At 42.6% G+C, this 25,120-nt stretch overlaps 1 protein-coding gene across 2 annotated transcripts; it reads right to left on the bottom strand.

Moving 5' to 3' along the window:
• Positions 1 to 1,841: 1,841 nt before the first annotated feature.
• Positions 1,842 to 18,442, bottom strand: pcdh12 (protocadherin 12). 2 transcript variants are annotated; one of them, XM_063492855.1, is made up of 6 exons: positions 18,385 to 18,442; positions 15,131 to 18,082; positions 11,147 to 11,238; positions 7,846 to 7,997; positions 3,575 to 3,739; positions 1,842 to 3,384 (listed from the first exon to the last, which is right to left on the bottom strand). In XM_063492855.1, the coding sequence occupies exons 2-6, from the start codon at positions 17,981 to 17,983 to the stop codon at positions 3,146 to 3,148; spliced, it is 3,501 nt and encodes a 1,166-aa protein (XP_063348925.1). In that variant the 5' UTR covers positions 17,984 to 18,082; positions 18,385 to 18,442; the 3' UTR covers positions 1,842 to 3,145. The 2 variants fall into 2 exon arrangements, with proteins under 2 accessions (XP_063348925.1, XP_063348936.1); XM_063492866.1 differs by having other exon boundaries at positions 11,147 to 11,235.
• Between the last annotated feature and the right edge of the window lie 6,678 nt (positions 18,443 to 25,120).

The following is a 25,120-nucleotide window of genomic DNA, read 5'->3' as shown; positions in this document are numbered from 1 at the left end:
AAAGAGCCGGTTCTCTAAAAAGAGCCGGAAATCCCATCACTATTCTGTTCACTGTCTGTCAAACTGGATAAGCTAAATCACGCCCACATCTAGTGAGGACAGAACAGTAAAAAGGCATGCAACTCAGCAGATTTCACCATTCAAAGGTGGCTACTGTATTCACAATGTCTGAGCCATCAGCTAATCAAGCCCAGCAGGGAGAGACACTTGGATCTCTGGAGACAAGATCATACTGTTCCAGCTCAAAACTTTCTAACAGGTCAACAGCAAGCGTTGCAGCGCTCAGGGCACGTGCCAAAGCAGAGGCTGCACAAGCGCAGTTGGCTTATGCGGAACAAGAAGCGGAAGCTATGAAACAACAAGCTCAAATCCAAGCTCAGCTGCACATTCTCCAGGTGAAGAAAATGGCTGCTGCTGCATCAGCTGAAGCACAGGTCCTAGAGGCAGCTGTTCAGCTTGAGGAGCAAAATTCCCAGAGAAAGCGGGCAACTCCCAGTCATCCCTGCAGACTGTAAGCAAAGAGTTCAAGATTACATTGACAGTCAGTCATATGTGCAAAATATTTAAGAAAATAATCCTGCTGAAGATAACACACAGTCATCACCATACCTTAAAAAAGGATATCCAAGCTCATCTGTGGCTCTACGCAAAGCACCCTTGTGGAAGGAGGAGGACCTCACACATCAGGAGCTGAGACAGCAACACCCACCCAGCAATCACCACGACCATGGGACATACACAAGTCCAGCACATCAGTTTGAACCACTCACGCCAATACCACCTACCCACAATAACTCATCTGCTATAACGTATGTGGCAAAATATTTAATGAGACGAGAGCTTGTGTCAACTACTATGCAGAAATTTGATGACGAACCCCAAAACTACCTAAACTGGAGATGCAGATCGAAGTGAAGAAGAATCTGAGTTCAAAGCATTGTCTTCTTCTCATTCTGTTCACTGTCTGTCAAACTGGTTAAGCTAAATCACACCCACATCTAGTGAGGACAGAACAATGAGTGTGCATAAGGGGGAACTTTCAGTGTGAAGGTGTGTTGCTGCAGTGAGCTGTGAAACAGTGAACGTGACAGGCTTTGGCACATTTTCTTCTGTTTGGATGTGAAGAGTCATAAAATCAGGACTGATGTTTCTGCAGACCCCTTCGTGTTAAAAATCGGTACAGACAAGGAATTGACTGCAGTGCTTAACTGAGTAATGGCGAGCTCAGCTCACTCCCTGTGAGCCTGAGATCTGTGGACTCGGTGTTCTCTGTCACTCATCTTTTTAAACTTCCGTTACTTTTTCTGCATTTCTTGCTGTCGTCTTGCTTTGTCAGGACTAATCACAGCATAGAGTTTGTGATGCTGTCTCTGTACCAACACAACAGCCTCCTTGACCTTTCTGACATCACTGGTCTGGCCTTGAATTTATTTTTAATGCATGAACACTGCTTTGATCAGAAAATCATTTCTGTTGCTTTCTGCAGGGGGAGCTGGCGATGACTTTTTTCTTTCTTTTATTTTTATTTTTTTTACCATCACACAGTGTAACTGTTTCTTTGAGGCTGCAGAGGGCGCTCTGCACAAAGAAAACATCGGAACAATTAAAGTCCACACAGACTGTTTGTGTGGTGGCTTTAGTGTGCACCGTTAATCATCATCGTCTTAAATAAAGAATGAAGACTAAGATGAAAAAGGCAAATCTGCTTAATGGGAGCAGATGTTTGAACAGCTGGATGAGTATAAACAATTGTGCAAAGGAACAACCTGAAAATATACAAAGAACAGTGAAGCTCTTAAGTGCACATAGAGGTTGTGTTCATAAAGATCCACAAGTTTAAATATGATGCACATTTTATTGAAAAAGTTCATATTACAAAAAGTAAAACTATATACACAGTGCTGGCTGTTAAATGGATAAAATCTGCTACATAGTGAGACAACTTTCAGAAGCGTTTTAAGCCAGAGGTTAAAGGACTGAAGCGGTTTGCTGGCTTACTTTGAGGAGGAAGTTCAGTCTGACATTCAGCATGATGTTTAGTTCATTCTTGAGGAAAAACAAAAGGACAAAGCGACATTTCCTCCCAGTCACTGGTTCGCCTTCTGCCAGCCAAACCCTGAACAACAACAGGGTTTATTAGGTCCTGACAGAAGGAGGTCATCAGGTTACTGCCTGTGTCCGAGTTAAGAACAATGGAGACACTGCAGTCTTCAGGTCCACTTTGGCTGTGTTTTCCCTGCACGTGTTTTAAAACCTGACATCACGACGCACGGGTGAATTTTTGAAAAAATCAGATACTGTAGCACCAGTTTAACAAAATCTGAGCTGATCTTCAGTCTGTGCATCTGTCTAAACCCTGACCCTAAGCATAACGTCTATATTTTATCTTAAAAACTGCACATCAGCATGATGTTGTGTCCAATACTGCAGCTTGTAGAGGAAGAATGTGAAGTGGAAACTGGTGACTTTGAGAAAACATAAAGTCCTGAATCCACGTTCATTATAGGGAAGAGCTAGACATGATTTCAAATGTTGCAGGCTGTGTCTTCCTGCTCCTCTTGTCTGTAGTTTTTGGTTGTGTTTAGCATCAGAGAGGTAGTTTATTTCCTGAGTTACATTTCCTAGTATTGTTTTCTTTTAACATCCTGGCAGCTCATTATAGTCGTACTGTACAGAACTGGGAACTAGAATCATGGAGGTTGTCCCACCATATGATGATTTCATTAAAACAAAAAATGTAATATTTATTTCATGTAATTTCTCTGGTCTCTGGCAATGCTTTTAACATGCTTATAGGATCAATGTATTTTACTCTGATTAACGTGTTGTCTTTGTGGTGCTGTCTTCAGTCTGGTTTGTAAAATAAATAAGCTCATTTCCAGCCAGTGTGAGATGGTTAAGTGCACAAACTAGTCAAGCAGAGGAAAGGGAAGAATGCTGCTGGCTGAGGGGAGTGTGAGGGCTGAGTGTATGTTAATTAAATCCATCACAGATCCACTGTGGTGTTATTTACTGTTGCACATGCCTGAATTATGTTTCTGTGACTGAATGCCTCTAAAATCCTCCACAAAAACAGACACCTGAAAAACACTGTTTGTTGCACAGTTGTCAGTCTGTTCCAGTCTTCAGTGAACAGATGTTGCGGTTATTGACAAAGTCCTGAGGGTGCGGAAGGCCCGGATCTCGCAGAGTTTTTGGCTGCGTTGCCAGCGGCTCCACCGTCCAGGCCCAGAGAGCGACGGTACGCCGCCGACAGCCGGTACAGGACGTCGGGCCGAGGGCCGGGGTGGGCGTCGGCCTTCTGCGTCATCAGCATCTCGAACAGCGTGCTCACCTCAGACAGCAGAGCTCCGCCCAGTGGGCCGTCCTTGTCTGGGGTTTTACCTGAGGAGAACACAAAGAGTCAGAAACTCCAGATTTCTGTTCTTCTTTTTATAAATCGCGCTTCTGGTTCAAGAGAACATGATCAACACGATCTTCAATAATAATCAACTATTATCTTTTTATTTTCAGGATAATATTTCAACTTGGGGGGAAAAAAAAGAGTAAAAGTAAATTTAAATGTAAACTTTACCAAACGTGGAGAAGGATGAAGATTCCAGGCCATCCCGAGGAAGGGTCTCACTTTCGGGGGATGGAGGGCCGTTGGGGACAAACACGTTGTCATGGTAATCGCTGGTGAGTGGGAGGGAGAGTCTGGCCATCCAGGAAGGGTCACTGACCTCTGAGAAAACATCATCTGCAGAAGGAGAAGCGATAGTTTTGTCCTCACACCATCTCAGGTTATTTATAGTGTAATATTATAATATATCTCACAGGTGAGGGCAGTGTAGAGATGAAGGATGCACAAGAAGAAGGAAATGACACAGTGGCTTTATTTGGCGGCTATAAACAAGTTTTTTTTTGTTGAGTGCATCTAAAATGAGTTGCATCCTGCATGCTTGGACCGTATGCCGACGATCACGTCCACGCTGCCATAAAACTCCTCCCGGCCCTGCCGGCTGCCTGGCGGGCGAGTTGATGTCAGAGGCGTAAATGTCGGGTGTGTCTCGGAGCTCTAACCTTGGTTTGTGTGTTTTCACTCAAACATTCAACATGATTACATGTCTGACTTCATTTATTCATCTACTGTAAATACACTGTCTGCTGGACAGAGTGTAAGGGGAAAACACAGAGATATACTCCTCATCCTGTTCCTCACTCTGACAACATCCTGTTGATGTTGTGCGCTTCCTGCTTGTGTTTGTATCAGATGTTGTTGTAAAAACCTGATTTCACATCAGCACTAATAAAGTTTTTGTTGACCTAATTTAATGTAAAACATAAAAGATCTTTACAACACAAACCTGGATGAGCTCAAGTACGAGCAGGATTGTGGAAAACGTTGGGAGAGTGACGGGATGAGCAGAAACACCGGTTTATTTTCTCATTAACAGCATCTGTCAGTGCACATCTGGAGACCTGCTATAGGAAGCTGCTCATTTGTCATATTCCTGATGTTGGATAATGTGCCAGTGAATTCAATAAGAACATACATGTACTCCCAGACTGTATCTGCAGCCGTCGTGGACTAAAAAGCAGAAACTGTGAGAATCAGCCTGCGGACGAGCTGCGGTCTCTTTCATCTAACCGCAACCAGATGGAGGATTAAATGTACCACCACAAACACACACACACACACACACACCAGTGCTTACATGCAGAATGGTAAAGACCGCCCCCAAATCACCCACCCACCGTCCACCCCCTTTCCTCTCTTTGTTTTAGGAGTATTTCACCGCAGAGCACCCAAACTCAAAATCCTCAAAATTACTAAATGTGTCGAGTTTCAGACCATCTTCCTGTTTATCCAAGTGTTCTGCCTGTAATTTGAATCCATCTTTATACTTTATTTAATCTGAACAAGTCTTTCAGGGTTTCTCCTCCAATAGGAAGCTTTAAACACTGAGCTCTCGTCAAAAAACAGCGAGGCCTTCTAAGCCTGTATCTTCTTTACCTGTGAAACAGGAGTCAGCAGTGGAAGTAACAGGTCTCATAGAGACTCGTTTGTGTCCACGTACACAAAGAAAAAATTTGTTTTCTCTGTTTAACAGGGTAAAAAAGACCGCAGGGGTTGATGGTTGAGACCAGAGACGTGCATGTCTCAGATTTTCACACTTCATTTGTATTTTTTAAAATATGTTATGAATTAAATCTCCATTACTTGGATAGACTTGCTGCAGCTGAAACTAGTTTTATAACCAAAGTTATTCTCCCCTACTGGCGCTGAATGCATTGCAAACACACAATATACTTCCTACTGTAATATATTAAAATCTGTGCTGGATATCATGAAGAATGTGCCAGTTTGTGTCAGTGAACACAAAAAACTGCAAATCAAAAAACTGTTTTTTACAACTGTTTTGTTTTTTGCTGTGAGCTCCATAAACTCACAACAATGCTGGCCAGGATGCAAAAGCAGAGCGTGGTAAAATCCATGAACTCATAAACACCAAATACAAAGAAACCAAAGACTCAGGGGGCAAAGCAGCTGTTCTAACAGAGACAGAAAACAGAGTCAATTCACAAGAGAGGCAACAGTAACAAGGTGGGTGAAACATGAGAGACTCAAGGTGGAGAAACCAATCACCGGAGCAGGAAGCCAAGCAGTGCCTGGCTCATTAGTCATTATATCATTTTATTATAATAACCAGAAGGTGCTTTTAACCCCCAAACAGGAGAGCCTAAAGGAACCGAAGGAAGTCAGTGTTTCCTTTGAATGTGTTTTAATATTAACGGGAGGAAGAAGAAAATCTACCTGACTTTAGACCAGGGGTCTGAAACTTCAATGAGCTGTGGGCCACTGTTGGTACTGTCATCTCATTGGAGGGACACTTCAGTGTTCAAGTAGTACAAAAACAAACAATTTTAAGAAATCTTTGTGGGTGTTTTCTTGTTTGTTTGTTTGTTTGTTTGTTTAATTTCAAATATGGTAAAACAAGACAAAACACGCGGCAGCACTTCTGCTATCATTCTGTTCATATTTAACAAAATAAAACTGCAGACATAAGTGTACACATTAGTTTTTAAATGTCTCACTGAACTAACACAGCCAGTCCCTCAGCATGTTTGTACTCTCTGCTCATGTTGCCTTCATATTCAATCATTTTGGGCTTTTTAAAGAACTTATTTTAACATTGCACTCAACAACAAACAAATCCTTCCCAACAAAAAAGTCACTTCAAGGGAAAAATTGCTTTATATTTCTTCATGTCAATATACGGGCCGCATCTAGGGGTGATGTGGGTCGCAATTGGCCCCCGGTCCGCGAGTTTGAGACCCCTGCTATAGATAAACAAACATAAATTCTGTTCATCATTAAATTATTTTACACTAAAAATGACAGTAAGAGCTTTCCTTTTCATAGATATTTTCCTCTCAAAGTTATTGTCAGTCCTAAGAGTGGAAACTTTGATAAAGATTCTTTAGTTAAAGCACAGAAGCAGTAAGAGAACATGCTCATCTACCATGAGTGCAACCAGTAACTACAAAATACAAGACAAACCAACATAAACGCGCAGCTTCTCTCCCCTCAGCAGCCATAACATCATCCTCAGATATGAACAAAGGGACGTGTATTTATGTGTGATTCATAAAGGTGCAGGTCAGGAAAAAGAGGTATGTGCTGCCCTGAAGCTTTCTTCAGAGCTGAGCTGTCTGCAGCAGAGTGTGATTTACACTGATGATGGAGCCTGCGGGCTGAAAGGTGAGTCAAGCGCATACATAACTCAACAAACTCCCACTCGCTCTTTTGTTTCTCTCCCGCGCTCTCGTCCTATCATAAAGTGACGCTCGTTCTTCCATCATCAGGCGGTAACCCCCTCTGCTCGCCTCCAGGCTGTGACCACCACAATGCCAGGAAGAAACTTTTTAACACACCTACGGTACACACTCAGACGCTGGATGAAGCGAGTGTTGGCTTTCATACCGCTGAGGAATTCCCAAGATGTTAGATAGACTTTGGACAATCGACATTTCTTATCCCTCAATCATTACTGCGTTTTCCAAACACGTAGTAATGAAACCAGCTGTTTGTTTACGGGGGAAACAACTGTCTCCTTACGGCAGAAGAATGTAAAAAAGAGTGTATCAGAGATTCAATCTCAAAACACAGCAAGACGTCCTGAGTGGAGTGTGTGTGGGTGGATGTGGATGTAACTTGCCACTGTGTTATTTCCTGCTTTCATCCTGTTTTCTACAGTTGTCTTTGACTGTCCATTGTGAGTGATCAGTCTGCGTGTGTGCTGCAGGGTTAAAGTTTGGCTGCTTTTGTCCGACAAATCAAAGAGCTTCACCGGGAGGTTCCAGCTAAATTCACCAGTTTAGTTTCAGTAGATCTTTAAATAGACTAACCATCAGTCAAACAAACCTGAACATCAAATAACCTTCACACAGAGTCAGGACACACTGTTTTATTTTATGGACCTCTATGGTGGGAGGATGCAAACAATGCTTACAGCTACTCATGCTAAACTAAAGAAATCAGCTAAAAAAGAACAAGAATGAGCTTTTGTGGTCAACAACCTGGAACCTGAGTTCATTACTAAAATATCTACAAGTGCTGAAGAGTTAAACATCATTATTTTACTGCAGTTGAGTCGGTGAGGGTTAGCTGGTTGCTTTTGCTTGGACGTCTGTTTATTTACGTGCTAAGTTGGAAATCTGATTAAGAGTTCTGATGATCCTTTAACGTGTGCTTTCCCATTCAGTGGTGATGACGATGTAATTGATTTAAGATGGGATTTCACTTCCAATTTCCAAGAATTATTGCTAACCTCGGGTGTCCGTCAGATGTTGTGTGCTTACCAGGATTGTTGAGGAGGTTGCTGAGTCCTTCCTCCAGCTGTGGGTCTATCGGTGAGTCTCTTCCTGGTTCCCAGTCCACATCTCCAGCCTCGCTCTCGCCATGTCCACTGTCTTTGGTGCTCTGCCAGTCAGAACAGTCCTGACCTCCATACCTGCAGACAAACGTGAACTTGACTCACAAACTCTCCGTTCATGTATCTGTTTAACTTTGGGCAGTGTGTCTGTTTAAGCTGATAGTTTGAGGTCACAGAGTTCTTGATAGAAACGTTTCAACGGAACTATTAAAGATATTTTTTCTTAATCTAAAATTGCAATGGGAGCATTCACTTTATACAAAGTTAAACAAGTAGTTGGGTATGCAGTCCAAACGCACTTAAGAACAGAATCTGCCCTATTTACCTTTTCTCTGGTTTGGTTGTTTACTTTTAAAATTAAAAACAAAACAATTCTTAATGCTTAATAAGAGCCAGAACATGAAATATAAACATATAAAATCTTTGGTGATGAGTCTGTAAATTAGGGATGATTAGAAGTGCCCAGCTCGCAGTAACAGTGAGGCTCATGCTGAGTTGGCAGGAGCACGGCCATGCAAGGCTTAAAAACAAACATCCAATTCAATCCTCAAACTCAGTGAGAGGCATCGCAAACGTAATGTGGTTAAAACACTTTAAAGCCGGCAGCACTGTTTTATATCAGTTACAGTCTGACTGCTAATTAAAGTCACATCCAAGCAGCACTGCTCTGCTTTGAGTCCACATGATGTTTGGATGCAAACTATAATGTGATATTTAGGATTCCCATATGTCAGTATCATTTTCTAAATGTTGCCAATACAAAGTTTGACCTTATTTGACCTTGAGGAAAAGTTCAGAGGTCAGTGTAACATGATATTTAGAATTCCCATATATCATTCCTTATATGGCCATAGCTTTATATAGCATTACTATCAGTCTGACCTTCAGATCAATCTATGTGATAGAGAGGTCAGAGGTCAAATGTGACATTATAATATAAATATGTACTTTCTATTTGTTGACGTCATGAATCATGGTTAAGTTCTAAGACATTCTTTTCCCACCAATAAATCATGAAGTTGACCTTGAGGTGGATGGATGTCAAATTTTAATGACTGTTTAGGTGACCTCACTCTACAGCCCTACAGAGTTTATCAGAATTCACTCAAAACTTTTTCAGCTATCGTGTTTGCGACACGCTAACGCTACCAAACACAGAACCTGCTTAGTGGAGGTAATGAGCTGAGTGCTGACTGCAAGCTGTCAGCCACAGGTGACCTCGCCCTGCGAGTGTCGGAGCTGTGTAGGAAGCAGAAATCAGAAATCTTTGGGAGACAAATGGACAAGTTTGAAAATGTTGCTAGGCGTTAGAATGAGTTTTTGATATCCAGTTAAAAACATATATTCCTTAAAACACGGTGAGTCACAGGAGACAGAACTCCAAAGTACAGCTGAGGTCTGATGTTTTTAAAAAGGTGATAAAATTCCTGAGGTTTCAGGTGACAAGTCCTTTGGTAAGCACATCTCATCAGAGCAGCAGGCTCGGGCAGGAACCAGCACACAGATAAAGGTGAGCTCACACACAGGAGTTATGCACACTCAGGTGTGTTTTGTGAGTGCGATGAAACAGTGCACCGTGTGTATCAAGGTGATGTCAGATCTTATCTGAGCGCAACAGTGATGCTGAAGTCCTGCTTCCTGTCAGAGCCTCTGAATCACTCTGCTGCAGCCTGCTCTGGCGCACACGCTGCGGGGTTATGAGACACTCTTCCTGCGACACTGACTTTGTGTCCTGTTTTTCTGTTGCTGTTATTTCAGTCACAGCAGGTCAGTCGGTCAGAAACACCGGGGAAGACATTTGTCAGCTGCAGCTTTCACGACTTTAAGCAAAAGCAAAAGTTCCAGCTGAACAGTGTGGCGTTACTGTCACTGCTATGAAGGCACAGATGCTGGAATAATGCACTAACCACATCGAGTCAGGAGCTGCCCAAATTCCCAAGTGCATTTTATTTATATGAAAGCCAGGAGCGTCCCTCACGGCAGCCACTTTGCTGGACACTGAAACACTAAACTGAAGTGAAAAATCTTCTTTAGTCTAAATCAGGTTGAAGAGATGTATTTTCAGTTTTCCATTAAAGAGAGTATTTGAACGCAGACAATGCTTAATACGCATTTCATGGAATTGAAGTCATTTTGTCAGGCTACGTACAAAGATCTGAATTCATTTTAAACTTTTCAAGTTAGATTTAGCTCAGGTGTTTGGTGCACAAAGTAGCGCAGCCATAAAATACTCAGCATGGTGATCTCTAACCTTCACCACTGGGTTTCACTTAATAAAACCACAGAACAACAACACATGTTTGTACATGGATCAGATTGATCATTATAACATATGCAGGTTCTTAAAATTGGTGGGACCCCCCCTCATATTTCTCTCCACGCTGCAATCAGAAGAAGACTGCATCAGAGCGCGCAACAGCGATCACAGTCTGAAGCCAGCAGCCATCTGGCTCTTAAACAAGCCTCTGATTAAAGGAAAAACTAGTTCTGGATCTACATCGGGATCTTTCCTTCAGGATATCAGTCTGTTTTGAAGTCAGTGTGCAAGTGCAGTTCCTATCAGGGCAGCAGGAAGAGACCCGTGGTGACCCGTGTTAGTGTCCGGCCACATTTTTAGCTAGAACAACAAATATTGAAGCCTTGAAGGATGAAATAAAGACACTTTGAAGAAGACAGTGTGCCTGGCATGTCCACTGTGCAGTCGCTTCTACTAGAAAACATCACTCATGTTTGAATTTAAATCATGAGCTGAATAGACTACAAAGAGCTAAAACTAAAAACATGCTGGCATCTGATCAGAGTTAAAACTCTTCGGGAGGTGTGTGTATGTGCATGTGTGTGTGTGGAGTGTGTGTGGGGGGGGAGACGACTGAGTCTTATTTGCTTCTTTTTGATGAAATGATGACCAAATAAACATGAATACCTCATTCGGTCTGAGCGCTCTGTGTCACCTTAAAGAGTGGATTCTTCACTAATCTTGTTTCCAGCTGATTGACCCTTTTTTTTTTTTTTTTAATCACACTTCAGTTTGTTCACATTTTTAAGGCTCCAGAAGTTTAAAAGCAGTTTAAATTCATATAGATACAGAATGTGAATGTATTTCTATTTGGAGCAAATTTTGAGTATAACGTGGTTTTGTGCCAGATAGAAGCAGGTTTGTGACCTTGCTTTGATTTGCTGTGTCTGTACTCCAGAGGAGGAGGATGGAGAGGAGAAGTCAGACTGACCTGCCATTGCGGTGAGAGTATTTGTTTCCACGGAAGTTCGGTCTGGGCTGCAGCTGACCCTGATGGAGGAGCGAGAGGAGCTGGGAGATCTGCTGTAAGGAGGAAAAGATGGAGGGAGAGGAGAGATGAAGGTGAGAAACAAGAGGAGAAAAAAAGGGTTAAACGCACATTTTCAGACGTCACTGAAACATTTCAGTTTATCCAGCTTCACCTGAGGTTCACCTGACAGCAAACCAGAATTACTCCTTTACAGTGAGTACTTCTACCAGAAGTCAGGCACTGGCCGCATAATATTTCAATACACGCATGCTGCACACATATTTGTGCAGGGTCAGACATTATTATTGTATATATATATCTCAGAAAGCTGGTGGGTTATTCATCGGGCCTGTTTGGAAGAGCAGGGTGTAATTTGGTTTCTACAGGTAGATGAAACATGTTTGGAGGTGTAGAACCTCTAAACCTCTAAATCACTGCCCAAGCAAAGCAGTTTCATGGGCAGAAGTCAGCAGGCCAGTGCAGTTATTTTAATTTATTTTAATTTGCTAAAAAGCCATTTCATTGATTTTTTTTTTCACATGTGATGATCCCTCCCACTCTGTGTTTTCTTTATTTTCTTCCTGGTTTTGTGTAGGAGGCAGACAGAGTGGAGCCACTGAGCTGATTGCTACATAAGCTGGTTTTCATGCATTAAATCTCTTTCTGTCTGCTTTGGCTCACTCTGATTGATTTTTATTTCTTTCAAACATTCGAGCTCATCTGCAGTCACAGCCACACACAGCAAGTTTCTGGTTTATGGCACTCTTGAAGCTGTTTTTTGTTGCACATTTACTGACCACAGAGTTAAAAATCAGTGCCTAACGAGTGATAACAGACCCTGTTCACTGCAGGCATTTTGAACTGATTAACACTCAGAGACCCACGACAGTGAACAAGCATCCACAGAGGATCTCCTGAGCTTTTTTCCTGCTGAAGGTCCACTGAATAATCTCACTCCTAAAGTGAAAACATTTTGTTTGCAAATCAAATCGATGTGATTCACAAATTTTCTACAGACTGTGATGATTCATGTCCAGCTTTTATATCCAGCTGGACAAAAGTTTCAAAGGTGAGTTGGTAACAGCTCTGTAACCGAGGGGAAAGGAACTTGTGCATGTGGGATTATTTAATAAGTCGCTGTATCTCCATCACATGCAAAACATCACTTTTTTTATTTAGGTTCATTTTAAATGAAGAAGTAAAAAGTTTTTCTTTTGCTTTCAGAGTTGCAGCAGCTCATGTTTAAAGGCTTAAACTGAAGCTCCAGTGTTTTTACTCTTCAGTAGTTTATAAGTAAATGTATGAACAGCTGAACTTTGAAAGAAGTCAATAGTAAATCAATGTAACTGCCTTGTTAAGGTGAGTGGGTTTCTCTGCTGGTTGAACAAAAAGTGCACGTGATACGAGCGACATTTGTGTAGGAAATGAATTTGTGCTCTTTGTGATTTTTGTTTTAGTGTTGCAGTGTGAGAACCGAGCGGCCGAGTCCGTCTCACTGCTCTGAGCTTTCTGCTGACAACTCTGTTATACAGCGGATACACACTGCACACCAGGGAGGAAGCACACACACATGCACAAGGTGAATAATGTGTGTGTGTGCATGCATGCTAATTTATGACTTTGTTTTAGCCATGACATTTGTGTGTTTTTTCACGTGCACTCTGCTACACTGACAGGAAATGGTCTCTACGTAAAAGCCTATTCTTCTCTGGCTGGTTTCCTTCCAGGACGAACTCCAAAGTATGCACAGTGATGATCGTTTGTGTGTGTGTGCGTGTGTGTGCGTCTGTGTGTCTGTGTCTTTGTGTGGTGAGGTGGAGGTGAACAGTAAATCCCCCTCCTCCAAGGCGTCGAGCAGGCCTCTTCCTCTGTGACCTCGAGGTGGGAGAGAAATATCTGAAGTCCAAGGAGTGCCAACTGGGCCGGCTGGGAGGGTTAAGAAAAGGAACTGGGCAGAACCCAAAAAGGCCTCTTCCCGTTTCTAATGGGATTCACGTGAGGATGCTGGGCCCGGCCAAGGTCTTTGTTCTCTGTCTGCAGGGCGTTGGCAGCGACTTTTGCCCTCAATAATGCAGATCTGTTTTAACAGTGCAGCATTTCCACAGCTGAAAGTTAAATTCTCCATGACTGTGACGCTTGTAAAGCATTTCTAAAATATAAACTGGCTTTTCTTTTTATCATCATTAATTGGTGGCATCCTCTCTACAAAATCAAATGAGGACAAATTAAATGAAGCTTTCAAAATGTGCTTGTAACTCCAAATACTGAAGAATTTATCCCCTTGTGGTCACGTGAAGTGTTAAAATGAAACTCCACATTTCCTGAGTAACATTTTAAGCACATATAACTGATGTTTATTTATAATTCCAATTATCATTGCTTGTCTATGTTCACTGATAGGTTCAAGGAACTGCTGAAAGTCAGTAAGTAAGCTGTAAAAATCCACTGTATGCTATTCACTCAGCACCAAACAACAGACATAACAGGAAACAAAGCTAGTGGCGTATTTAGGAGCCAAGGAACCAGATATTTCCTTTGGGAGATGGTGAAGAAGGAATCCTGAAACTACCCGCCATACAAAGGCCAGTCATCAGGAGAAAGAGTGAACAGTCTGAACTATTTTTCACTGGTGAATTAATGTTCAGTTGGTTTCAGGATCACAACCTAGAACATCACGGCATGAGATATAATGGGGGGGTTTTTAAATAAGAAAAACTATTGCATGAAATAAATCCTGTTTGTTGAGTTATTTTAGGCCTGCCCCGCTGTGCAGACAGGCTCTCTGTAAGTTTTTTTTTTTTTTAAGCCATTTGAAAGTGACAAAGCAGCGTGTCAGAGTAGTGTTAGCTTACACTACAAACACATGACAGCTTATTTTGGCCAGCCTTACACCTCCCTCACACACTCCTCTTCTGGCCCACGTCCTACAGAGCATGGAGCAGCCCTTCCTCCAATATGAATCTGATATGTGAGATTTAGTTTAAAAGTCTGTCGGGGTTTCTCGTGGGGGATTTTTGGCTGTGACACATGAGCACCTGAATAAATGTGCTACTTTTTGGTTTCAGAGTGATCCATCAGCGGGTTATTCTCCCCTACACTCACACGTCTCGGCTGACTCCAGCCTTCAGGCAGTCTGAGTAAGTCATCATACAGAAGGCTGAAAAAGCACAAAGACTGCTGGGAAACTGTAAGGGAAGCTGCTCCGTATATGTGTGCTGCTGTGTTGGTGGTGGTGGTGGAGGAGGTGTGGGGTGCTTTTAATCTCTACTCTCTAATGGACTTCACTTCAGATTAATCTCCAAGCCTCAAAGGAGAACACTTAATTACTCCAACGCTAACTGTAAGCACATGTTGAAATAAATGTGATCACACATTTTAGACCTAAGTAAATGGCATTTAGATGAGAGCCAGCAGCAGCACATTATCCTTAATGTTTAAGCTATAGAAGAGAATGTAAATAAGAGCACATTAAAAAATCATCATGCGGATTTAGTGAAATCATTAACACCAGATAAATGGATAAATATGTCAATTCAACCTGCAGGAAAGTTGTTGTGTTTTGGAACGAACGCGGCTTGTTGTAACGAGTTTCATTCTTGCAGCAAATTTAAATAGTTTTAATGTTTGAAATCAGTCATGTGTGACTTCATTTTACTTAGAGATCTCTCCACAAATGAGACCTTAATTCGTCGTTTTATGCAGGTTTAGTTGTATATACCGGTGAGTAAAGGCTTTAAAACTGAAACAGTGTTAAACACAAAACAGTTTACTTGATTAAAGACACCCAAACTTATTTTATTTTAAAAGACTTGAATTAATAAATACATTCAAGTGGCCAAAATTGTAGATTAATGCCACTGATCATTACCTTAGAGATAAGAAACAAACAACAATAAGATTAAGTCTTGTTAAATATTATGGAATAAGTAAAAGAAGAAAACTCACCTGCACCTCTGGAGAAGCTGAAGAAAGCTCAATGGAGTCTCCAAAAGCAGCCATGGAAAGACGGACCAGGTTTCGAAGGATCTGCCGGTGCTCTGCATCACGTGCTCCATGTCCATCCGAGGTCTTTGGCCTCCTGAGAGTTGCCACAGATGCTGATGAATATTGTGAAACCGTTTCCTCTCTTTCAGAGTTCTTCGGCCTCTTTAAGGTGCTGGAATGCGAGACTGAGGAAGAGGATGAAGTGTTTCTGGATTTGTGAAGAGTCCGGTATGATGTTGCTGGAGATGAAGGCAAGGTTCCATCAAGTTCAATGTTTCCAGGTTTCCTAAGTGTTCTGCAGTGATGGGTGTTGGGCTGAGTGACATCCTCTTCTAGATAGCCTTGGGAATGGAAGCTTGCATTCATAACTGATGGCATTAAGCTATAGTGACTCTCAATCTGCTGATCATCTGAGACTGGAGGTGGAGTTAGTGGCTGGGCCTCACCATCGTCCTCAGGGAGGTCTTCCTTTCTTCCTCGGATTACGGGAATTAACTGGATGTCAGATTTTCTGATGTTCTTCTGTGGGCGCCGAGGATGGCGGGTGTAGGTCGATTCAGCCTGTCTGCAGTTGTAAGCCCGGTTGTCCCTTTTCTCAGGGCGGCAAAATGTTGTCACCAAAGCGATGGCCAATAGAAGAAGCAGGCATGTAGCACCGAGGCAGATTGCCATCATCATAGTGAAGCTGAGCTGTCCACGATTTCCAGGTGATGAGTTCTTTAGATGGTCCTTGAGGTTTATGAAAGTCACCTCCAGAGTTGCCTTAGTAGCCAACCTCGGAGTGCCCATGTCAGAAACAGTGATGTCCACCTTAAAGGTTTTCCCAATGAGCTCGGTAGCGTTAGTGGTATTAACAAACAGCTGGCCTGAGGTGTTATTCAGCCAGAAGAGCTCAGACGGGTTTCCATCAGTAATGAGGTACTGGAGTTTCCCATTGAGTCCCGTGTCCTGGTCTTCTGCTTTGATTGTTGATGCGAGAAATCCAAGCCCCTCTCTGACTGAGTGATCAGTTGCCACATTGGTGGCTTCCTCTTTGATGGCATTCCCCAACTCTGTCACAATCTCACCTCTGTACGCATCAACAGGTACACTGAGAGATGCTACACCTTTTCTTGGTTTTGGCTCCTTGATGACCGGGAAGTTGTCATTTACATCTTCTATGTCAATATGTACTCTAGCTGTGCTTGTGAGTGGTGGATGTCCATGATCAACGGCTTCCACAATGAAAGAGTAGTTCTTGAATGCCTCGTAGTCTAAAGGTTGCTGGACACTTATGACGCCAGTTTTGGGGTGAATTGAGAAAGTCTGTGTTTTAGTTTCCTCAACAATGGAGTAGGAGACTTTTCCGCTGAGCTCCAGGTCCTCATCATGGGCTTCAACTTTGAGAATGTGGTAGCCTGTCATGTTGTTCTCCTTGAAGGAAGCTCTGTAGATGGGGGTCGAAAATACTGGGGCATTGTCATTCTCATCCAGAACATAGACAGGTAGGTGTTCGACACAAGAAAGTAAGGGGTTTCCGCTATCCCGGGCAAAGAGCGTGATATTATACTGCATAACCTTCTCACGATCCAGGGAGCCGCTGGTGACAATCATGTAGTCGTTGCCGTGCATCTTTTTAAGTCGGAAAGGGCCTGAGCCTTGTTGAATCTGTGCAGTCACATTTCCATTTCTTCCTGAATCTGCATCAGAGACCGTCACCACAGCAAGGAGAGTATCCTCTGGAGCTCCTTCCAGCACAGTTATAACCTGCGAGCTGGCTGGGGTCCAGGTCAGACGTATCCTCGGTGCATTATCGTTAATATCTATGAGTTTGACGTGCAATCTGCAGTAAGAGGGGATCGCATTGGGCCCACGATCGCTGGCCTGTACAATTACTTCGTAAGAAGATTGGGCCTCGTAATCCAACGGTGCCCTGATACTCACTTCTCCTGTTTGTGGGTCCACATAGAAGAGCCTTTGAACTTCTGGATGTGTGTGCTTACTAAATGAGTACTCAACCTCCCCATTAGCTCCCTGGTCTGGATCAGTGGCCTTGAGCTTGATTACAGTAGTCCCAAGTGCTGTGTCCTCTGGTAATGACACAGTTGGATTGCTGTCCTCAAATGTGGGGCTGTTATCATTTGAGTCCTGAATACTAACACGGACTAATGTGCTCCCAGATCTGGGTGGGTTCCCTTTATCCCACGCCACGAGGGTTAGATCAAAGGAAGCCTGAATTTCCCTGTCTAATTCTTTGACAACCACCAGCTCTGCCTGTTTTGTCCCACCAGGACCAACTGTCACATCGAGATCAAAGTGCTGGTTGACAGACAGTGAGTAGGTCTGGAGGCTGTTGGAACCTGCGTCAGGATCCACCGCCCAGTCCAATGGGATTCGCTTCCCAAGGCTAGCGGTTTCCGAGATCTCCACTTCTTGCAAAGTGTTGGGGAAGCTGGGACTGTGGTCATTTAAGTCCATTACTTTCACGTGAACCCGCAGGCACTTCACAGCACCTCGTTTCCTGTAGAGGACACTAAACGCCACCTCACACAGGTCAGTCCCTCGGCACAACTCCTCCCTGTCCAATCGGCCCTGGGTGGAGACAACCCCATCTCGAGTGGTGACAGAAAAAGGAAGGGCTTTTCCCTGCTCCACCACCTGGAAATCCTCCAGAGATCCGCCTTCGTCCCTCTGCCGCAGGTCATCCACCAGACAGCCGACCTGGGTTCCCGCCGGCTGCTCCTCCGAAACCTGGTACTGAATAGTTGTTGATGAGCAATGTGAGGAAAGGGTCTTGGAGCAAAGACTAGCAACCACAAGCAGAGCGAGCAGCATGATGATATAAAGTAATAGTTATCTGCTGTCTGAAAAAAGTGTTTTTTTTTTCTGTGAGAGACTAATTAAACAGACATCTCTAAGAATCCATGCGCTGACCTGTAAAGAAGCAAATAAGAGATACTTTAAAATCTATAGTCTGTTAAGTGAAATTATTTTGTGACTCTCTCTGTTGTCAGATAAAATGATTAAATTCACATTTCTCTCAAAATAAACTACCGCTTTTTTCCCCAAACTAACCACCACGACCAAGTCAACAAAGTTAAGAAAAACTGATGGTTTTCAAACACAAATACCTAGAAAAAAAACTCCAACGTGGTCAGGATACAATTATAGAAGCCTACAATTAAGATATCATCCTCTCTTTTCTTCCCTCACGTCTGCCTGCTGTTGTTACTCACACATACAGCTGCTGGCGTCCAGCCTCTCACTTCATCCTCCTTGACTCTGTAAAGTTTGGCTCCAACTGAGAAAGCTTGGAAGTGGGTTTCCACATGCTAGAAGGGCACCAGCCAATCCAAGAGCGGGAGGAGGGTCATATGTAAATGAGTCCAGACTGAACACAAAAGAGACGCTCTCCCCTGTACCGAGGAAACTCAGCTCAACTCTGGAGTGCCTTCAGAGAAATATGACACTGCCTCTCTGTCACTTACCCCCCATTGGTCTGCATTTCATCACAACCTGCAGTGTGGGACCTTAAATCACTTGGAAATTTTGTTGTATCCCAGTAGGAAGATAACTGGCTGCAGGATATATACCCGAGCTTCATCACAGTGGTCTATATCTGATACAAGAACACAAACACAGATAAACCATAACACACAGGCTTATTGTTCACGCTATTAAAAGTGTATTATTACTGCGCAGTCTGCCTGAACACAGTGATGACTTTCCCCCTCTTTGAACAGTAGTCTTTGTTTTATGTCCTTGGAAATATGCAACATTGTTTTATTCCCTCCTGGAAAAGCAATCCTTGAAAAGTTCGTCAGCTATGAAGTAAATGCTCAAAACCAGAAGTCTGTCCTTAATGTGACAAACCCACATTCCAGCCTTCTCCCAAATATAATTACAGAGAGTTTCATCTTCAACCACACTGCCACATGAGGTCAAAACATTTCCAGAAAGCCATGGCAAACACATTTCGCTCATTCCTTTGCACTTAAAGGTTTGTTTATCAGTGAGAGGAGCTGAAAGCTTTGAAAAAAAAGTCAGTTCATGTCAATTTAGAATTGAATTTTATTTAGTTCAGAATTTAAATTGCATTACAAATTTATCCAAATGGGTTATTTACAGCTTCAAGAGTTTTCTATCTAGTTTTCATGTTTCATGCATGACTTTGATGCGCTGTCTGGTGATATTGAGAAATAAGGACAATGAATAAATATTTCAAAGAATTTCACAGAGATTTTAGTCCTGAAGTACATTTCCTATTTGTACTTACTATGTACCTATGTACCTATCCCTTGTATGTGAATATCTAAGTAAAAAGAGTAGAATAGTCTTGTAGTTTAATGTTTTTCCAGCATGTCCTCAGAATATCATGCAGACACACAGAATTATGCCAAGGAAGGTTCAAGCATATCGCTTTCCTTTGGCTCAGACAGAGGGGGACTATTCGAAGCCTAAAGCCATCAGTGCTGTCACCTGCCAGTGAAAGACTGAGAGGAAGATGGATGACTGATGAAATCAAAGAAACGCAAGACGACAGAGCTGAGAGTCCCGTTCAGAAACATATATCAGAGATAATTTATGGAACTCATAGTCACACATAGGATCCACAGATTAGTTTGCCCGAAATGAAAGCAAAGCACAAAGCAACTGAATTTTTTTTTTTATAAAGTTGTAACTAAAGTGTAAAAGCAAAACATGTAATTTGCTGAACAGCCAACAACATGAGTGATTTTAAAAAGCTGAAAGTAATCAGCAGTGATGTGAAATCTCCAAACAACTGTCCAGTTCACTGACATCATAAGGAGATCGTTTCATTTCAAATTCAGTTCTGTTTAATTTATATAGTGCCAAATCACAACAAGAGTTACCTCAGGGTGTTTTATTTTGAAAGGTAAAGATGCTACAATAATTATAAATCATTAGATGCACTTTGGAAAAAAATACTTCTGTGGTTTAGAGTGTTTACTCAGAGGATCAGATTACTTTCTCCATCAGTTCTTATTGAGGTTAAGAACTCAGGTGAAACTGAATGAAGTGACAGCAGAAACTACGGGCTCACTTTGAAATATAAGTATCCTGTGGTCCTTGCTGCAAAATTAAATTAAAAGACACAAAACTGACTTCAAAATGTGATTTAAAGAAATCATTAGCGATAGTGAAAGGGACACAAACATCAGGTTCCAGAATGGCAAGACAGTACTAGAGAACAAAATATCTGAATTACGCCTAAATGTTAAAAAAACAGAATAAATCCTAAATAAAAACATTTAAGTGTAATTTAACCCTCAGTGATGGAAGTCGTCTGTTCAGGCGACACAAACCTGAGCAGGAGTTCAGCCAGGCGGGGCAGAGGTCAGCTGGTCAGATGTGGTTATCTCCTAAACAAACAGCATCACCCGCCTGTCTGCTATGTGTGTGTGTGTGTGTGTGAGAGTGAGAGAGAGAGCAAGACCACATTCCCTCTTGAAGCTGCAGACTAGAATGTTTTCGCAGACACACAGGCATATGTCTGCTTCCAATTAATCTACCACCTGTATGGAAGAATATTTGTGTGTGTGTGTGTGTGTGTGTGTGTGTGTGTGTGTGTGTGTGTGTGTGTGTGTGTGTGTGTGTGTGTGTGTGTGGAGGGGGTTAAGTAGATGTATACCATCAGTCTTCCTGTGTTTTGTACTCGTAGTTGAAGCTGGTTCTTATTAGTGTTTTTCTTTTGGTGTTCCTACGTTCACTTTCATTCATTTTTGATGTTGAAGATGTAGATAAAAATGTCGCTCTTGGGTTATGTTGAAAATAAAAAACAAAACCCCAGACCCTCCACTCTAAAGTTTAATGATTGACATTAATTTTAGTCCCAAAGATGAAGCTCGGGGGCCTGAGGATGGCAAAATGAGTTAACAACAAACAAAACTTCAAGAAAGAGGTGCACATCAATGATAATGTGAGGGTGCTCTCTGATAAGAGAGACAAAATGAACACAAACAGATTAAAATACATGCAACAGACAGAACAGCTGCTGAGACAAGCAAGAGGGACTTAAAGGTCCATAAATGAGCATAAAGAGAAGCAAAGCTACAAAGAAGATGCAGGACACACTAAAACAGATGCAAAAGAAAAAAAACAATTGTAATGATAAGACCAGAACTCATGTAAATCCAAACAGACAGAGGGAAACCAGACAAAAAGATACAAAATGAACAAAATTAGATGCAGAAACAGTGGAAACTGAGGAGAAACGACTGATAAGGCACACCACGAACAGCACTGCAAATAACATGTACGGTTAACATTTACACAAAAACGATCCAGAACTAACATCAGATAGGCTGATGGAGGTCATTCTGTTTTCTTCACTGTTAATCCGGTGCACTGTTGGGTGGGGCTGCTGGAGCCTGGAGAGGTGTGGCACAAGACTAAAACAGACTAAAATGAAATGCAAAACGCAAAATGCTCTTCAGTGGGGCAGACAGAAACACAATGAACAAAATTTACAGTACAACCACAAAAAAACCGACTGAAACATTCTGTCTTCAGGTAAATTAATTTATTAAGTTTGTTCTTTGAGTAAATTGGCAGAAAATAAACAGAAAACAGAATTTTGTATGAAGCAAAAATGATCACAAAGTGCTCAAAAACAACATTCAAGTCTCCAAGTGCAAACCAGCAAATAGATGCAAAATATCCACAGAGAGACTCCCACTGTGCAGAATCCACAAGCAGAACTGATTCTGCTGCAAAAGCTTTTATTCTTTGTGGCTGGAAACTGGACAGAGTTGGTCCCCAAACGATGTGTGAAGATAAAAGGCAGGAGGTGAGAGGAAACTCAAGCTCATTGTTGGTTGTCATCAAGTGGTAGAAGCTTCACCTGACTGTGTGTGTGTGTGAGTGTGTGTGTGTGTGTGTGTGTGTGTGTGCACGTGTGTGTGTTTATTTGTGACCCCATTAGCTCCCATTAGCGGTGAGGTCCCCTGTAAATTCACCTTTTGTTTTACTTGAAGCCTCACTGAAAGCAGCTCAAAAACCCCTCCACAAACAGTGTGTGTGTGTGTGTGTGTGTGTGTGTGTGTGTGTGTGTGTGTGTGTGTGTGTGTGTGTGTGTGTGTGTGTGTGTGTGTGTGTGGTTAAAAGCAGGATGTAACTGATCTGCTGACCTGCATGTTGCTAGATAAGGATCGGAGTGGAGGAAGACAAATACCAAACACTCTGGTGAGAACAAACTCTGTGTGTGTGTGTGTGTGTGTGTGTGTGTGTGTGTGTGTGTGTGTGTGTGTGTGCGTGTGTGTGTGTGCGTGTGTGTGTGTGTGTGTGTGTGTGTAAATTAAATTAACATTCTTACCAAATTTAATTTACAGCCAAACACAGAAACTATTGTCTGCTGCAACTTCAAGTACATTAAAGTGTGTTTTTTGTTCTGCTGTCGAATCAGATTCTCTGATCGTGCTAACGACAGCTGCGTGTTTGTCTGTAGCACATCGATGTGAAGCTTCTAAAATTATGAGACTGTTTCAACATGTAAGAGAAAAATCCTTCTCACTCCCAGTTTATCGCATACTGGCTCTCAGTTAATGAACTGGGTTCTCCTCCGCATCAGGAGGCAGGTGGGATGGCGCTGGCATAGAACACAGGACAAGTTTGGTCTTTGGCTGTTGGTTTACTTTCGTGAAGAGGTTGTCCTCAGTGATCCTTCTGTGATATTTTTGTGTAGGAGCGGTTAAGCTGCTCCTATTGTCCTATCCTTTTGTTTGTGTCCTGTGGAGGACGGACTAATCATTCCAAGGCTGATGGGAGCCACAGTTCAGACTCTCTATGTGTTGCCTGTGTCATTTGGCTTTATTAGTCCCATAACTCTGTTCACCTTCATGTTCTTTTCTTGGAACCTGTCCTGGAAACCAGCTTGCTTGAATGTGGCCATGCCTCCGAACTGTAAGAGCCATCAGCCACTCTCTCCTGCCTTGGTCAGCTTCTCTGTTCTCTGCAGAGGAAACGGCTCAGCTGCTCCCCACTCTCCACCTGTGAACTTCTATTCAACTTGGTTTTTATTCTGCCAGGCCAGTACTCCTCCTAGACTCCAATCCTCACTCCTGGCAAGTAAGACTTTTGCCTTTGATCACAAACAACATGCAATAAACCAACCAACCCCTTCGTGACCATTTGGAAGCTTTTACTCCAGCAGTGCTCCTGGTCCAGCTACTTTGGAGAACTGATTTTATACAAAGACTTTTGCGTTTCAAACATTTCAAACCGCCGACAGTCTGTTATCTGAGTCTGTGTTTAGCCTAATTATGAAAATTGTAATACAAGCTGAAATATCATCACCTAAAGATGACTAGTGTTATTGAACTGCTTTGGTCAGAGTTCCTTATTCTGTGTCTTTCCATTGAAACCATGTTCAGATGACACTTTAATCAGAGGCTTATCCTAAATCAATCTGCAGCCATTGTTCACCTGTTACACTCATGCCCGTGCCTCAGTAACAGAACATTGCTGACTAAGCAGTCCTGCAATTGTGGCAAACGTGGCATCAGACCAGCACGACAGAGTCAGGAGTCAGACTGTTATTCTAATCACAGAGAGGGTTTCTCAGAGTCAGATCGTGGCTATACTTAAAGGAGAAATCAGAGAAGAGAACTGAGGGATAGGAAAGGAACTTCATCCCAATAACACAGTCTGCTAAAGAAAGGAGCAAAGACTGACTGTTTGCTAGCTGAAGCAGCTTTAAGGTGAAGAGAACGTCTTTAGTTAAAAAGCATCATCATGAGTTGATTTTGAAACAAAATCAAATCAAAGAAAAAAATCTTTTATAAATATGGTTCATGTTCTAGAAACCAGTCTGAGCTTTGAGACACGGAGCTTTGTTATCCTACTGAAGACGCTGCACTGAGGTCATAAAAGATGGGCGTGGTCAGCAGCAGCACTCGGGCAGGCTGCGGAGTTAAAACGATTCTCAGGTGGCACTGAAAATCTCCCCCGCACCATCACACCAGCAGCAGCCTGTACACTGACACAGGCATGATGGGTCCATGCTTTAAACTCCGAGCTGACCATCTGAGACTTATTAGACCAGGAAACGTTTTTGTGAGTCTGTGTGAGCTGTAGCCTCAGTTTCCTGTTCTTAGCTGACAGCAGTGGCACCCAGTGTGGTCTTCTGCTACTGTTGTCATCAGCTTGAGGGTTCAGAGATGCTCTTCTGCAGACCTCGGTTGTAACAAGTGCTATTTGAGTTTCTGTTGCCTTCCTATCAACTTGACGCAGTCTGACCTCTGCCATCTACAAAGCATTTGTACTCTGATATTTGTATTAACGAGAAGCCGAACAGGTGTACCTAATGAAGTGGCCATTAAATGCAAACCGTATGACCTCTGATGCCTGGTGTCCACATGCTGCGGTCGGTGTTTAAGTGAAGCCACATTACCTTCTCTGGTTAAAATGCTGCTGCTGCCAAAGTAAAACACTTCCTGTCTGAGATTAGCCCAGAAACAAGTGGTCTGCAGCTGCATCTCACACACACGCACTTTTTTTGAAGGTGGTGTGACACTCGACTGCACTCTAAAACAAAGATCCTGCTCTGTGTGGCCAACGTGTCAGACTGCAGAGGAAGGCGAGAAGAAACCTCGCTGAGCTTTTTATTCTGTGCTGATCATCTTTCTGATCTGATCTGAACTCTGTGTCTCCTTCATCACTGCTGAAACCACAAAAGAAGAACTTCATGAACATTTCCAGACCATGGAGGCTGATTTTCATCGGTAGCTCACCAGCTTCAAAGTCCCAGATGCAGCAGACAGGCAGGAAACATGTGGAGACTTCTCTTTTAACCCGTTCTTGCACAGTCTCATGAATCTTTCATTCCATTGGGTTTTTTCTGGATGTAAACTCAGTGGTGCTGGTCCACTCTATGCTGGGCTGTTTGCTCCTTCGTGTGTAATTCCTCACTTTCCTCCTTTTGTTTCCAGTATTCTTTGGTGTTTCCTGTTA

Source organism: Pelmatolapia mariae, linkage group LG2 (assembly GCF_036321145.2).
Source record: "Pelmatolapia mariae isolate MD_Pm_ZW linkage group LG2, Pm_UMD_F_2, whole genome shotgun sequence".
Taxonomy (NCBI): Eukaryota; Metazoa; Chordata; class Actinopteri; order Cichliformes; family Cichlidae; genus Pelmatolapia; species Pelmatolapia mariae.
The sequence above is the reverse complement of the archived record's forward strand: the minus strand, read 5'-3'. Positions and strand labels throughout refer to the sequence as shown.

Bases quoted from the DNA above. Each gene is read 5' to 3' on its own strand.
- pcdh12 (XM_063492855.1), bottom strand. From the start codon at position 17,983: ATGCTGCTCGCTCTGCTTGTGGTTGCTAGTCTTTGCTCCAAGACCCTT. The intron at 7,998-11,146 runs GTCAGTCTGACT...GTTTGTCTGCAG, and splicing joins TACTCTCACCGCAATGGCAG to GTATGGAGGTCAGGACTGTT. The intron at 3,740-7,845 runs GTAAGCACACAA...CTCCTTCTGCAG, and splicing joins CAACCTCCTCAACAATCCTG to ATGATGTTTTCTCAGAGGTC.